The sequence below is a fragment of the Ictalurus furcatus genome, chromosome 11, assembly GCF_023375685.1.
Source record: "Ictalurus furcatus strain D&B chromosome 11, Billie_1.0, whole genome shotgun sequence".
In the NCBI taxonomy this organism is placed as follows: domain Eukaryota; kingdom Metazoa; phylum Chordata; class Actinopteri; order Siluriformes; family Ictaluridae; genus Ictalurus; species Ictalurus furcatus.
In genome coordinates, this window is record NC_071265.1 from 11742899 (window position 1) to 11759876 (window position 16978).

General features: G+C 38.0%; 1 protein-coding gene across 1 annotated transcript; it reads left to right on the forward strand.

Annotated features, from left to right (window-relative positions):
- The first annotated feature begins 514 nt into the window (after positions 1-514).
- On the forward strand, positions 515-12736 carry LOC128615146 (delta(3,5)-Delta(2,4)-dienoyl-CoA isomerase, mitochondrial). The gene is made up of 5 exons (XM_053637003.1): positions 515-2280; positions 10656-10704; positions 10907-10971; positions 11792-11974; positions 12098-12736. Exons 1-5 carry the CDS (start codon positions 2167-2169, stop codon positions 12200-12202), a joined length of 516 nt encoding a protein of 171 aa, XP_053492978.1. The 5' UTR covers positions 515-2166; the 3' UTR covers positions 12203-12736.
- Positions 12737-16978: the final 4242 nt, after the last annotated feature.

Here is a 16978-nt window from a genome sequence, read left to right on the forward strand (position 1 = left end):
GAACTCTGTCATGTTCCTCAAACCATTCCAGAACCGTTTTTTGTAGTGTGTCAGGGAACATTATTCCGCTGAAGGAGACCACTGCCATTAGGGAATATTGTTTCCATGAAGAGGTGTACATGGTCTGCAACAGTGTTGGGTAGGTGGTACGTATCAAAGTATATTAACATCCACACAAAAGCCAGGACCAAAGGTTTCCCAGCAGAACATTACCCAGAACATCACACTGCCTCTGCTAGCTTTTACTTCCCACTCGCATCAGTGAGCCTTGGGCGCCATTGACCCTGTCACCAGTTCACCAGTTGTCCTTCCATGGGCCACTTTTGGTAGGTACAAGACCTGCCGTTTTGGCAATGCTCAGACTCAGTTATCTAGACATCATAGTATGGCCCTTATCAAAGTTGCTTAGATCCTTACACTTGCCCATTTTTCCCCAACCTTTCACTTGCTGCCTAATATATCCCACACCTTCACTGGTACTGTTGTAATGAGATAATCAATGTTATTCACTGCACCTGTCAGTGGTTTTACTGCTGTAGTTGATCGGTGTAAAGTTGCATTTTATTTTGTAGAATGGAAAACACATTCCTGTTCTCACTCGTGTTAGCATGTTGTAACAGCTGTTCTTCCCTCACCTGTTGTTTTTTTAATTTTTATTATATGACATCTTTGCATAATAACATCATTAGTGCTTTTTTTTCCTACAGTGAAATGATCGAATGCTTTATTCAGATTGCTGAAGACTCAAAGTGCCGTGTGGTGGTGTTCTCGGATGCTCCCAGATGTTCCCGGGAAAATCTTCACTGCAGGTACAGCAGTATGTAATTTTTTTTTTTTTCAGAATTGGAAATATGCTTTAATTTTTATGTAGGTTTGCAGTGCTTTTACTCTCATAGCTGTTCATTATTATAATAAGCAATGGCTCCATGTGCTATCACCACAACACTAAGTGAAGTGAATTTAATTTAACAAGCATCCTTATTCTTTCCTACTGCAGAATGTATTAAATTTAGAGTTTAGTAGTTAATGGTCTTTCTAATTAGGGATGTGCCGAGGTATTTGAATACACATTAAACCTTTTGAGGTGCTTTTAGTCAAGTCAAGTGGGTTTTTATTGTCATTCCTCTGTATAGCTTGTATACACTGGAACAAAGTGACATTTCTTCGGGACCATGATGCAACACAGAACAGTATGCAAGACTACATAAAGTGCAAATACACAACTGTGTGCAGTGGTATGAGTCTTACTGGGTGAGTTGTTTGACTAGCCAAGGTGAGCACTGGGAGGCAGCAGTGTGTTGAGTAATCTGACTGTCTCAGGGAAGAAACTTGCAGAGTCTGCTGGTGGTGGCACGGACGCTCCTGTACCTTCTGCCAGATGGCAGGAGGGTTAATAGTCTGTGAAAGGGGTCGTCCACAATACTGGTGGCTTTGCGGATACACCGGTAGTTGAAGGAGGTGTCTGGTGGGTAGAGAGACCCCGATGATCTTTTCAGCTGTCCTCACAATTCGCTGTAGGGTCTTGCGGTTGGAGGCGGTGCAGTTCCCGTACACCATGAGACAGCTGGTCAGGATGCTCTCAATTGTCCCACTGTCGAGGAGCATATTATTCGATTGTACCCTTTATTGGCATGAAGTCAATGAGAAAATCTGGTCAGGTCTAGCAGAACAGTTACGCCAGACATTATGTGTAAGTTATAGGTGTTCATCTGCACTAAACAAGTCTTGGGAGCAAGCAGTTAACATTTTCAACTATGAAGTCTGCAGGACAGACAAGTGCTACAGTGCATTTACAATAGCTCTCAGTATAGCTCCATTCAAATATTCAGCAACAATGGACACAATTCAGCCACCTTGGGTTTGCAGATTGAGCTAATTTTAAATCAGACACTAGAGAGAGACATTAGCTGAGAGACATGATGTCATTAAGGGAATATAGTGAGTATCGATGCTCCCTGGTTTTTGTGGTGCATTGTGGGATTTTTTTAGGGAGTGAACGTTCCAGTGCACTGGAAGGCTTTTGCAATTGAGACAGCACTTAAAATGGTTGACTCCCTGATCAGTGCCCTGACTACTGAACTATGGAGCTGCTTGAGACATACCCATTGTTTACGTTTCTGTCTTTGTTGAAAGAATCCAGTTTCATTTTGTATAGGTATTGACCGTATGGACATTGCTGGTGATTTGCTGCAGCCCCAGGGAGACGATACAGCCAGGATAGCATGGTATCTTCGCCACATCATTTCCAAATACCAGAACACGTTCTCTGTCATTGAAAAGGTAGCCTTCATTTTTGTTACACTGCATGAATATGAATTTTGAAAATCAATTTGTTTTTGGAATAGCATGCACAATCTATACTTAATCTGGAGCAAGATACAGCTACTTATTATTGTGATATGACAATATAATATAAAACCAAATCTTCTGACCAGTGAGAATCAAGTAGGCCTATTTAACAGGGCTGTGGTATAAAAGGCAATAAGAGGTTGGTAATTTAACAAGAAAAAAAAGGAAAAAAATCGGTTCAAATGTTTTAATTTTTTTGTGTTTGTGATTTTATTTATTTATTTTATTTATTTTGTATTATTATTATTTTTTTAATAACTAACCTCTTATTAGCTTTTATTCCACAGCCCTGTTAAATACTTGATTCTCACTGGTCAGTAGATATATAACAGCTCTGACAATAGTTCAATAGTTGCACAATAGTGCAAGGCAAATCATACATTTATATTAATGTTGTTCTAATATGTTATTATTTCTTTAGTAATAGCAAATTCACAGGGCCTTGTGTGGTGGATGCACCACATAAATAGATTAGAGGTCGACCAATTGATTGGTTTTGCCGATTAATCAGCATTGATAATAGATAGTTTGAGCAATCGATAAATCGGCAAATCGATAGTCCTTCCTGGTTCCGTCTGTTGTGGAAGAGACCACAAGAGGGAGCTTTAATTTTTTATTACTGACAAATTTTGTTGTGTTTTTTTTTTTAAATTATTATTTATTCATTTTGGATGTTTCTATTATTATTTGTTATTTGGAGTGTTACTTTTTGGTTCGGTTTGGATGTACATCTTTTATTAACTTTAATATTTATTCATAGTTTATATGTGTGTGTGTGTGTGTGTATATATATATATATATATATATATATATATATATATATATATATATATATATATATATATATATATACAGTACCTCACAAAAGTGAGTACACCCCTCACATTTTTGTAAATATTTGATTATAACTTTTAATTTGACAACACTGAAGAAATGACACTTTGCTACAATATAAAGTAGTGAGTGTACAGCTTGTGTAACCGTGTACATTTGCTGTCCCCTCAAAATAACTCAACACACAGCCATTAATGTCTAAACCACTGGCAACAAAAGTGAGTACACCCCTGTGTACAAGTGAAAATGTCCAAATTGGGCCCAAAGTGTCAATATTTTGTGTGGCCACCATTATTTTCCAGCACTGCCTTAACCCTCTTGGGCATGGAGTTCACCAGAGCTTCACAGGTTGCCACTGGAGTCCTCTTCCACTCCTCCATGACGACATCACAGAGCTGGTGGATGTTAGAGACCTTGTGCTCCTCCACCTTCCCTTTGAGGATGCCCCACAGATGCTCAATAGGGTTTGGGTCTGGCTTGGCCAGTCCATCACCTTCACCCTCAGCTTCTTTAGCAAGGCGGTGGTCGTCTTGGAGGTGTGTTTGAAGTCGTTATCATACTGGAATACTGAACTGCGGCCCAGTCTCCGAAGGGAGGGGATCATGCTCTGCTTCAGTATTTCACAGTATATGTAGGCATTCATGGTTCCCTCAATGAACTATAGCTCCCCAGTACCGACAGCCCCAGACCATGAAACACAGTTGTATGTTTCAGCGAAGCCAGAGGACAGCCAGCAGCTTAGTAAAGTTGAAGAATGTGTAAAGGACATTAGACGTTGGATGCTTACTAACTTCCTTTTACTTAATTCTGATAAGACAGAAGTACTTTTACTAGGAACACGTGTAGCTAGAAGTAAGCTTTCTGATCACATAGTTACTCTGGATGGACTTTCTGTTTCATAATGTGCAGCAGTAAAAGACCTTGGAGTGATTATTGACTCCAGTCTATCATTTGATGCTCATGTAAATAATATTACTAGGATAGCCTTCTTTCATCTCAGAAATATTTCTAAGATAAGAAATATATTGTCACTACATGATGCAGAAATATTAGTTCATGTTTTCGTCACCTCTAGACTAGATTACTGTAATGCCTTACTGTCTGGATGTTCCAGTAGGAGCATAAACAAACTCCATTTAGTCCAGAATGCAGCTGCTAGAGTCTTAACTAGAACCAGAAGATATGACCACATCACCCCGATCTTATCAACACTGCATTGGCTCCCAGTGAAATCTTGCATTGATTATAAAATATTATTATTAACCTATAAAGCACTAAATGGTCTCGCGCCACAGTATCTTTTGGTTTTCTATGATCCGCCACGCCTACTTAGATCGAAAGATGCAGGTTATCTGATGGTACTTCGAATAGTGAAGGCTACAGCAGGGGGAAGAGCTTTCTCTTACAGAGCCCCACAGTTATGGAACAGTCTTCCAATTAGTGTTCAGGACTCAGACACAGTCTCAGTGTTTAAGTCTAGGCTTAAAACGTATTTGTTTACTCAAGCCTACCCTTACTAGACTTTCTATTATGCTAAGCACAGTCCTAATAATCTTTTCTCTCCCACTCTCCTTCTGCCGAGCCACACACAATTTTATGGAGATACTAGAGATCCTGATCCTTTCTGCTCTCCGGACCTGCCTGATCCGTTTTGGGTGTCCTACCTCTGGATGGAGCTCTCATCTACTCCAATTCCAGATTGCTGGGACTACGGCTGCTTCTAAGGCCAAACAGACTTCGTATAAATCCATAATGAACTTTTTCACACTATCTGTTGTTACCCAGATGAGGATGGGTTCCCTTCTGAGTCTGGTTCCTCTCAAGGTTTCTTCCTCTTAAAACATCTTAGGGAGTTTTTCCTGGCCACCGTTGCCACTCAGTGGCTTGCTCAGTTGGGATAAATTCGCACCTTTAATATCTGTATATCGTGTTGCTATTTCTGTAAAGCTGCTTTGAGACAATGTCTATTGTAAAAAGCGCTATACAAATAAAATTGAATTGAATTGAATTGAATTGAATGACACTCCCACCATCATGCTTGACTGTAGTCAAGACTTTGTGCTCCTCACCTGGTTGCCGCCACACACGCTTGACACCATCTGAACCAAATAAGTTCATCTTGGTCTTGTCAGACCACAGGACATGGTTCCAGTAATTCACGTCCTTAGTCTGCTTGTCTTCAACAAACTGTTTGCGGGCTTTCTTGTGCATCATCTTTAGAAAAGGCTTCCTTCTGGGACGGCAACCATGCAGACCAATTTGATGCAGTGTGAGGCATATGGTCTGAGCACTGACAGGCTAAACCCCCCACCCCGTCAACCTCTGCAGCAATGCTGGCAGCACTCATACGTCTATTTCCCAAAGAAAACCTCTGGATATGACGCTGAGCACGTGCACTCAACTTCTTTGGTCGACCATGGCGAGGCCTGTTCTGAGTGGAACCTGTCCCGTTAAACCGCTGTATGGTCTTGGCCACCGTGCTGCAGCTCAGTGTCAGGGTCTTGGCAATCTTCTTATAGCCTATACCATCTTTATGTAGAGCAACAATTCTTTTTTTCAGATCCTCAGAGAGTTCTTTGCCATGAGGTGCCATGTTGAACTTCCAGTGACCAGTATGAGGGAGTGTGAGAGCGATGACACCAAATTTAACACATCTGCTCCCCATTCACACCTGAGACCTTGTAACACTAAAAAGTCACATGACACCAGGGAGGGAAAATGGCTAATTGGGCCCAATTTGGACATTTTCACTTAGGGGTGTACTCACTTTTGTTGCCAGTGGTTTAGACAGTAATGGTTATGTGTTGAGTTCTTTTGAGGGGACAGCAAATTTACACTGTTACACAAGCTGTACACTCACTATTTTTCTTTTCTTTTTTTTTATTTCAGCTCAAACAAACAATCTCCAGTTTCATTTCTACTGAACATTTCTGCTGAACATTTCTGCTGAACATTTCTGCTGAACATTTCTACTGAACATTTCTAGTGAACATTTCTGCTGAACATTTCTAGTGAACATTTCTGCTGAACATTTCTACTGAACATTTCTGCTGAACATTTCTGCTCAACATTTCTGCCAAACATTTCAGCTGAACATTTCTGCTGGACATTTCTATTGAACATTTCTGCTGAATATTTCTGCAGAACATTTCTAGTGAACATTTCTGCTGAACATTTCTTCTGAATATTTCGGCTGAATATTTCAGTTGAACATTTCTTTTTTTCCCCCAAATATTTTATTGAGAAGAAAAACAAACCGACTAATGCACAGCAACAATCATTCGCAGTTTTTTTCTTTTTATGCTAATAAAGGAAAACAAAATTAAAAAGTACAAACACCGAAAACAACAATTACAGAAAGTCTTGACTTGGACAGATGGACTCTGTGAACTGGAAACTTTGAACTGGATAAGTCCAAGACGAGCACAAGAAGTGATAGACTGTACCCTCCCTATGGCATGTTCCCAACACGCCTCACTTATCTGTACTCCTAACTCCGTTTCCCATGCATTCCTAATTTTGGTGCTCGCCTCACTACCTAGCACCAGAATAAAATGATAAATCCTAGAAATCATTCCTCTCTGATGTGGATTGTTTGAAAACAAGCTTTCCCAAGCTTGTTCAGGAGGCGCAGAGGGGAAATCAGGAAATCATCTAGAAACGAAATTCCGAATTTGAAAATAACGAAAGAGATGCGTCACAGGGAGGTCACAAGTAGATGACAGATTGGCAAAGCTATCAAAGACACCATCGGCATACAGATTTCTAATTTGTTTAATGCCCTTGTCATACCACACTGAAAATGTAGAGTCCAAACACGATGGAGGAAATAGATGGTTGTTGTCTAAAGGACCCAAAGAGGATGCACCTACAAATTTAAAGCGCCGTCTAAATTGATACTAAGACTTAAGTGTGTTGAGGACAACTTGATTATCAGTATATATGGAGAGTTTTGTAGGTAGAGAGGAATAAAGTAAAGCAGGTAAAGAGGATTCCCTACAAGAAGATAGTTCCAATTTACACCAAGAAGATCCAGGAGATTTAACCCAGTAGCAAAGTTTATGGATGTGCGCAGCCCAGTAATAGAATTGAAAATTGCATAATGCAAGTCCTCCACTAAGTCTACATCCCTGCAATAAAGATTTACGAACCCTTGGTGGCTTCCCACCCGAAATAAAAGTACTAATTATCTTATCCACTGAATCGAAGAATGATTTTGGCAGAAAAAAGAGGAACTTGCTGGAACAAGAAAAGAAACTTCGGTAATATATTCATTTTGACGATGTTGATCCTGCCAATTAGAGAAAGGGGGAGGTTACCCCAACTCTGAATGTTGGATTTAACCTTTGAGATAAGGGGAGTAAAATTAGCTGATAAAACATTAGATAAAGAATGTGTCACGTTGATGCTTAGGTATTTAAACCCTGACTGACTAAATCGAAAAGGTAGATCTGACTGTTGGAGAGAAAATGCTGCAGTATTGACGGGAAAACAGTCGCTTTTGTCCAAATTTAATTTATAACCAGAGACAACACCGAAGGTCTCCAGAACACCCAAGACAGCAGGCATAGAGGCAATAGGATTGGTTACATACAATAACAAATCATCAGCTTATAGCGACAATTTGTATTCTACACTGTATCGAACTATTCCTTTAAATGTGGGAGAAGATATTAATGTGATAGACAGAGGCTCGATAGCGACAGTAAAAAGCAGAGGTGACAAAGGACAGCCTTGGCAACACCCACATCCGAGAGCAAAATAATCTGAATAAATATTGTTTGTCTAAACCCTGGCTTTAGGGGATGAGTAAGGGGGGCTAATCCAAGAAATAAACTTGTCCCCGAATCCGAACTTCCTCAAAACTGCAAACAAATACTCCCACTCAACCCTATCAAATGCTTTTTCAGCATCTAAAGAAATCACAATCTCAGGAAGCTCAGCCGAATGCTTTGAATAAATTATATTAAAGAGTGTACGGGTATTGAAAAACAATTGATGTCCCTTTATAAAACCGTTCTGCTCTTCAGATATAATATAAGGGAGTACATTCTCTAAACGAGATGCCATTACTTTCGCCAACAGCTTTACATCTGCATTAAGCAGAGACAGTGGTCTATAAGAACCACAGGAGGTTGGATCCTTACCCTCCTTAAGAAGGAGAGCTATTGTGGCTTGTGTCAGAGTTGGACGCAAAGACCCACATTCCAAGGATTCGTTGAACATAGCCAAAAGCAGTGGAGCTAATTTTCCAATAAACGTTTTTAAAAATTTAATTGGAAACCCGTCCGGGCCAGGAGCTTTGTTGATTGCATAGTTTTAACTGAATTTAAAATTTCTTCAAGAGAGAGTGGGGAGTCCAGTTGCATGGCAGTATTCGAATCACTAACAGGGTTACAAAGGTTTTGAAGAAATGCATTCACTTTAGTATTGTCTGTAGGAAATTCGGATTTATAAAGCGAAGAGTAAAACGATTTAAAAGTAGCATTAATTTCCATGGGTTCTGTAGTGACAATATTTTAAGTGTTTTTAATACTAGGTATGAGACGGGAAGTGGCCTGTTGCCGTAGCTGATGTGCCAGTAAACGACTCGGCTTGTCGCCATGTTCATAGTATGAACCACAAGTATGTAACAACAAGCGTTCCGCCTCTTTAGTCGAAATAAGATTAAATTCTGCCTGTAAGTCGAGACGCTGTTTAAAAAGTTCTGGAGTTCAATGCATATCTCTGATCGAGGTTAATGATCGCAGATGTAAGTTCATTAACCCTAGCAGTGCGCTTTTTATTACAGAGAGTGGAGTAAGAAATAATCTGCCCTCTGATATAGGATTTAAGTGTATCCCATAACAATGAATAAGAGGTGGAGTCATTCTGATTGAAGAAAAGAAAGTCATCAATAGAAGTTGAAATGAACTCACAGAATTCACTGTCTGCCAAAAGAAGGGAATTAAATCTCCAAGGCGATGGGCTACGTTTATAAATAGAAAGATGAATATCTAATTGTAGAGGCGCGTGATCAGAAATTACAATACCCAGATAGTCAGAAGAAACTACACAAGAATCAAGAGTGCTGTCTATAAAAAATAATCAATCCTCGAATAGGAATAATGCAGCTGGGAGAAGAAAGACACTTTTTAAGAGAGGGGTTGCGGGATCTCCAGAGATCAACGAGACTGTTCTGACACATAAAATCAGAAAATGTTTTAGACATAGCAGATTGATTCAGAGAACGGGGATTAGACCGATCCAAGTTTGGGTCAAAAACACAGTTTAAATCTCCCCCGAAAATCAACAGGTGAGTATTTAAGAAAGGGAGATTACTCAACAATCTATTAGCAAATTCCACGTCATCAAAGTTTGGAGCGTATACATTTACCAACAACACCTGTCTTTGCATTAGAGTACCAGCAACTATAATATATTTACCGTTCACATCAGCAATAACGTTAGTGGAGGAAAACTGTGACCTTTTGCCAATTAAAATAGCGACCCCTCTTGCCTTCGAATTAAAGTTCGAGTGGAAGACTTGACTCACCCAAGGGCAGTGTAACCTATGATGATCTTTAATATGTAGGTGAGTCTCCTGTAAAAATACTATATCGGAGTTTAAACGTTTCTAATGTGTGAAAACCTTAGATCTCTTGACAGGATTATCCATACCTCTGACGTTCCAACTAATAAATCTTAAAGGCGTGCCTGTCCCAGCTATGCTGGGATCCATATTACTACTAACCATTTAAATAAAGTGAACCATAGGGATATAAATAGCCAATTAGAGCCAAAGTGGGTACACTCACTACTTTACATTGTATCAAAGTGTCATTTCTTCAGTGTTGTCACATGAAAAGATATAATGAAATATTTACATAAATGTGAGAGGTGTACTCACTTTTGTGAGATACTGTGTGTGTGTATGTATATATATATATATATATATATATATATATATATATATATATATATATATATATTAGTATTTATATATTTATTTAATTTAAAAAGTACAGTACATTTTCATGGTACAGTCAGTACTGTTTATTTTTGTAATAAAGTAAACTTAATTTTTCCATTGAGTGTTATATTTTCATTCAGTAGTAATCGGTTATTAGTAAGTGCTACCCGACTTGGTTATCAGCATCTGTAAGATCCACTATCGGTCAGCCTTTAAAATAGATTAATGTGTATGACATGTTCTTCTTTAATTTATAAAGAAATGCATTTGTTGACAACTTGCTGTGGTATAAGGGGGATAAAACACTTCAGAATGTGCAGTTCTACCTTGCGGTGGTAATGGTCAATCCACTTCATTGGATCGCTGACTACTTTCCTATAACCGCATGTTTATTCCTTACATAAATTAAACACAAAGCATGTAGGGGTTCTACATGCACATAGTATTTGCACAATCAATAACCTATTAGAGTAATACATTGTCGTATATAAACTGAACTTTGTGTTTGATGTGTCTGCAGTGTCCAAAGCCCGTGGTGGTGGAAGTGCATGGCGTGTGTGTGGGAGCAGGTCTGTTGGGAGTGTTAAGTACCATCATCTCATGCACACAGCAAACAATATGGATGGAACTTTCCAGAGTTGTGGTGTCACTTTTCCTGCAAAGCTTTAACCATCAGAGAGTTATCTTTTACTGGGGCTTTCACTCTATATTTAGCTGCAGGAGGCTAAATTACTAAGAGTTTTTTTGTGGATCTGATTTCTTCTTTCGCAGGAGTGGATCTAATCACAGCCTGTGATATTCGTCTGTGCACACAGGATGCCTGGTTTCAGGTGAAGGTATGAGGAACATTAACTTGCCATACATTGCTTGCTTGCATGTTTACACCAAGATCTGTAAACAAGTTATTTTTGTCCATATGATCATATATAGAGATAGTAAGTGATGAGAAGATAAGAATGGCCTGATTGTTCTGACTCGTACAAGCGCCTATGAAAGAGTTGACCCCAAGGGGGCACACTCTGTACAATTATTTACATTTGCAGTTTGTTGAAGATTAAATAAACCAATGAGCATCAGATGTCTGGTTTTAATACAAAGTGGACTATTTTATGATATTACCATCTTGTCATTTATCAAAGAAGAACTCCAAAACCTGAAATTTGTACATTTTAAAACAGAAAAATTCTGCAGTGTAGCTGTTTTAAGGAGCTTTCACACTGGAAGTTTAGTCCAAAACAGAGCAGTTTGCATGAAAAGTTGGTAATGTGAAAGTCGTAATGTGAACCCGAGACTACCTGTAGAAGGTGGTCAGAGTTCGGTTACACTGGAACTGTGAATGTGAATTGTCCCATGAATGTGAACGCAACTTGTATCCGGGTCTGCACTTGTTCAGGAAGTAGAGTAACCTGTGCTGAAGGCCTGTTGTGGTGATGACGTGTCATGACACATTTTGGCCCAAATCTGCAGTAACTTTGAAAAAGTGGAAGCTCCTCTGAATATTGTGGATTTTTCTTGGTTTTGCATTAATTTCTGTGATCACAAAATGGTGAAATTTTGGACTGACACATGGAAGATATGGAATAATAACAGAAGAATGTGACTTTGGGTTGTACTGTGTATTTTTTCATGTAGCTTCATTATTTAGTATAAATGAAGGTAAGTGCAAGTTCTGTTCTTCATCTCTGCAGTCGTGTGTTCCCTGATAAAGAGTCGATGATTGCTGGAGCTCTGGAAATAGTAGGTGAGATTGCAGGCCAGAGTCCCGTCGCTGTCCAGGGAACCAAAATCAACCTCCTCTACTCCAGAGACCACAGCGTGACTGAGGGCCTAGACTACATGGTAAGAATCTGCTTATGACATGAATAGCATTTTTAGCCTCAAGGTAGAGCCATGCACACACAGTATGGCCGCAAACACAAAGTAGAGTGGTCGAAATCTGAGATTTCTCCTCTGTGTCTCCAGGCTACTTGGAACATGAGCATGTTGCAGACACAGGATCTTATGAAGTCAGCGCAGGCAGCCCTGGAAAAGAAGAGCCCGAAAGATGTGCCCTTCTCCAAGCTTTAAAGTAGAAGGAGAAGATCCAGGACTATTGAAGCTGCCTGTTGAATCAGCGGTGGAACTGAGACTTCATCATCCACATATCTTTAGTTTTTCCTGCTAAGTCTGAATTTCTTTTATTTTTAGACTGGTCAAAAGACTGATTAGTGGAAGTGAAATGATAGATGAACTTTTAATTATTTGGTGCATTGTTTAATAAGACAGGGTAACTAATACTCAAAAGCTTGTTTTGTGTGTTAACATGTACAGTAGATGTACATATTTTTTTCTGGTCCTGTGTGACTGCAGAATGTAGTGCAGTTAACACATTAAATTTCCTTGGATGCTCACTTTTAACTCCAGGAGATCAGAGTTTGCCCAGACATCTTTTTTTAAAATCCATCAGTCCGTCACCCACACGTCATTCTGGGGGAAGAAGAGGAGGAAGCTGGACAGATACATTTATTTATTCATTTATTATTGCTGTGTTTCCTCAATCCAGTGCAGAAAGAAGAGAAACAACAGAAGTGATTTAAAATAAAAATATAGAAAATAATCTAATGTAAGGTTCTGATCTGGTTTGCTTTCAGCATGAAGGCTATCCTCTTTCCTGTTGCTCTTTCTCTTCTATTAGTCCATTTGTCAAGTCTGAATCGGTTTGATTGTTTGATTCGTTTCGAGACGATTTGGAGTCAATTAATTTTCTAGTGAGAGTCACACACTTGAAAAACGATCTAGACTGAGATGAGTATTTGATTGATTTGTTTTGATTTGATTCTCACTAGAAAGTGATTTGACTCTGAATCAACTCTAAATGAATCAGTCAAACTGATTCAGACTCAATAAAAGGACTATGCGATGTGATTAAGATATATATTCCAATGTTTTGCTTTACAATGCCACTGTGTGTGTGTGTGTGTGTGTGTGTGTGTGTGCATGTGTGTGTGTGTGTGTGTGTGTGTGTGTGTGTGTGTGTGTGTGTGTGTGTGTTTCAGGAGAATGAGAAACTCAGACACAAGAGTACATCCTGTCCATTGGTACTGTGAATTCAACACTGTGGTACTGTGAACGCTTTGCCTCCATAAGCTTCACTCTCCATCAGGTTCACTGTAATTTAACATAAAATGTACATAATGTTTATTTTTCATATATTTAGGACGTAATGTTTTTTTTTTTTTTACTTTTCGAGGAACAGAAATGATCTTTTGAGGCAGCTTCTTCATCACTACCTGCTCCATTTGACTCAAAAATGTAACTACCAGTTTCAAAAAGTCACAATGTCTTCAGTTCATGTGATTTTACTGTTGAATTTAAACAGGAAATGTGAAATATTTTTGTTCCTTTACATTTCCTGTACTGTCTTTTTGCTGTGATCTTGAACACAGTTGTAATTTTATTTAAAAAAATAAAAATAAATGATCATTCTATTTCTTTCTCACTTTCCTTGTACTAATTGTCCTGTATCTGTTAAATCTGTTTCATCTGTGGTCTTTCTGTCTGTATGAACACTTGTAGAAATGACATGTAGTCCATATTTTTAAATATTTTTATTCATGACTTTGAATTTAAATAAGGACATTCTTTAATTCTGTATTTTGTCGTTTAATTGTCGTTAGAAATCAGAAGTTCAGATTAAAGCCATGGCTTCTTTACATGCCGGAGCTGAAAAACTTTCAATAAACCTGTTAATAGATCAACTGAATAAATGTAGATTTTTTATTTACTGATTAGATGTATTGATGGTGTTGTTAGATTATTTATTAAAAGATACTGATGGATTTTTCACGATACTGATGGATTTTTTTTTTTTTTTGATCTTGGACAGAATCATTCAGTTAAATATTTTAAAAAACAACAACTTGATAAATAGTTGATTAAATATGTAGTGTAATGTACTGAGTCAAATATGAAAACTACAAATAAATAAAATATATTTATATCTGTGTATAATTAAAAACCTCACTTAATACAAGAAATTCATATCTTAAATCTTGCAAGTGATTAATCTGATCATTTTATTCACCTGTTTAATTATTACTTTCTAAATAATAAACAAATTAATGTTCTGGATTCATGAGGAATGTTTACATTTTGTGTCCAAACTCAAAAGTTTAAACAAAGTGTATATTTATGATAATAAAGCACAAAGAACGTGAAACCTCAACTTGTCTACAATAATCGATGATTTAAATATTAATTTAAAAAAATTAAATTGGACAAGAGTAAGATAAAGTATATTTTTAATTAAAATTTAATTAGAAAGGAGCAATTTTAAAGTCGATTTGATTTAAAATAATGATAATAAAGCTGTTTTTTTTAATGTATTTGTATATCTTATCCTCTATCGTGTTTAAGAAGAAGAGAATAATGAAGCTTTTTATGAAATAATATTTGGGTTTATTTTATTTTATTTTCTCCTCACAGATTCAAATTTACGTCAATGTTCCGTTACGTTGGTGACGTCACCGCGAGCGCAAGAAGTCGAAGCGAGGAGCAGAAAGCGTTGTTAGTGTTAGTTTTTGTTCTGGCCCATTTGGACCCAAAATAAAGTGAGTTTATTCGGTTCTGTGTAACCGAACCCGTTTTTTTTTTGTGCTGTACTGTGTATATGTGTGTAGTTAACGGTGTTAACACCTGTGTTTCAGGTGTATCAGTATGAAGCAGGCGGTGACGGCGCAGTGGTTCACTCTCGGAGCTCAGTTCGCTAATGTCTGGATCACCGAGGAACCGACCAAAGATAACTCACACCCGTACAGAGAAGAAGAAGAAAAAGAGGAGAAGAAGAGAGAAATAACATTTTGTAACACTTTTTATTCAGTTCTCTGGTTAAATATTAATGTTAACATTATACAAATATGCTAGCGGTGCTAGCTTTTGAGGAGGCAGTCCAGTCCATGCATGCGCAGTGTAATTAATTAGCAAGCTAATCGAAATGAGATTAGCAATCTGTCAATGTTATTTTTGATTCTATTTAAAACGATGAATTCACTCTGTCAATAACTGCAGAGTCTGAGAATATTGCATGATTTTCTTTTATAAGTGGAAGTGGCCGAACAACATGTAGCTTCACTGGCTAATTAGAGCTTCTTCTACTAGTTTAATGGCTGAGTCATCCGGCTTTGCGCATGCGCAGTGTGGGTTTAGGTGCTATAGTCGTCTTCTTCTTTTTGTTTTAATGGCGGTTGGCAAACCAGCTAAAGGTGCATTACCGCTACCTACTGGACTGGAGTGTGGGCAGTAGATTGGCGGAAAAAAAATAAATAAAATGAAAAAAAATTAATAATAATAATACCAAAACAATACTACATAAATAAAAGAAAATAAAGAGATAAATAACTATATCCTAGATATTCCTACTAGATTACTAAAGTCTCTCACTTAACCCAGTATTTTTTAGATAGTTTATTAGGGGCGGTGCATTTTCCCAGATGTTTTTCCCAGCAAGTTCTCTAGTGTCATGTTTTGTTTTCCAATCTGCATCTCTAGTTCAGTTCTTTCCTCCTCATACCTTTTGCAGTCTAACAGAATGTTTTACCGTCTCTTGTGTACTGCAGTGTGTGCAGAGTCCAGTGGGGTGTTTTCCTATTCTGTTTAATACTAGATTTAAGCCAGCATGACATATTCTAAGCCACGTAATTATCATCTTTTCCTTTGGGTCTCTGCCCCACCTCACATTCATGCCTACTTGTTTTTGTATGGTATATAGATGTCGTCCGGTGTCAGCTGTGTCCCAGTATTCCTGCCATATTTTATGCGCGTGTCCCTTTATAATGGGCTTGATCTCTGCTCTACTTTATGGTACTTGTATATCAACTGTTTCATGTTTTATAGATCTTTTTGCCAGTACATCCACAGTTTCATTTCCTTCTACCCCTACATGTGCAGGAACCCAGAAGAAGGAAACATTCAGCCCCTTAGCATGAAGTATGAGAAGCAGATAAAATATTTGGTAGACAACGTCTTCTCTGCACGATGTTTTCCCAGAATGTATGCTTGATAGTGCTGATAGACTGTCAGAAGCTATAGCGACATCTTGGTTCTGATGATTTTTTTCTGACCGCTGCAGTGCCAATAGGACTCCTAATAATTCTACAGTGTACACTGATTGTGGTATGTATCCTCTCAGATCCTAATTAACTCGTAAGGCTGTAAATGACTTCTGAAAACTCCTTATGCAGGTCAAGAATTGTCATAAGTTACAACAAATCCCGAGCGTATTAATCTCTTTAAACCATGGGATAACATTCAACAACCATGGGCTTGGACAAGCAGCTGACTGAGGATTAAAAAAGAAGCTAATTGATACCTACAAAGCAGGGGAAGTCTATTAAAAAGATTTCAAAGCGTTGCCAGCTCACAATTTCCACTGTACGAATTCTCATTAAGATCTATGGAAAACAACAACATCTGGAGGACCAAGAAAACTCTCAGAGAGATCTGTCTATATGTTTGCCAGAAAGGCAAAGGAGCAGTAAAAATCAACAAAATATGTCATTTGTCCAGGGGTGCCCAAACTTTATTATACAACTGAACATAGGTTTTTTCAAATACTGTGGAAATGATAAATAAAATACTGTACTTTGAATTTTGTTTACTGTGGCTCCAACAGATCACTTAATAATACAGTGCATCTGGAAAGTGTTCACAGCACTTCACTTTTTCCACATTTTGTTATGCTACAGCCTTATTCCAAAATGGATTAAATTCTTTATTTTCCTCAAAATTCTACAAACAATACCCCATAATGACAACATGAAAGAAGTTTGTTTGAAATCTTTGCAAATTTATTAAAAATAAAAAAAC

Excerpts from the sequence above, each read along its gene's own strand:
- LOC128615146 (XM_053637003.1), top strand. The coding sequence starts at position 2,167 with ATGGACATTGCTGGTGATTTGCTGCAGCCCCAGGGAGACGATACAGCC. Across the intron at positions 10,705-10,906 it reads TGGCGTGTGTGTGGGAGCAG|GAGTGGATCTAATCACAGCC; the intron begins GTCTGTTGGGAG and ends CTTCTTTCGCAG. Across the intron at positions 11,975-12,097 it reads CTGAGGGCCTAGACTACATG|GCTACTTGGAACATGAGCAT; the intron begins GTAAGAATCTGC and ends CTGTGTCTCCAG.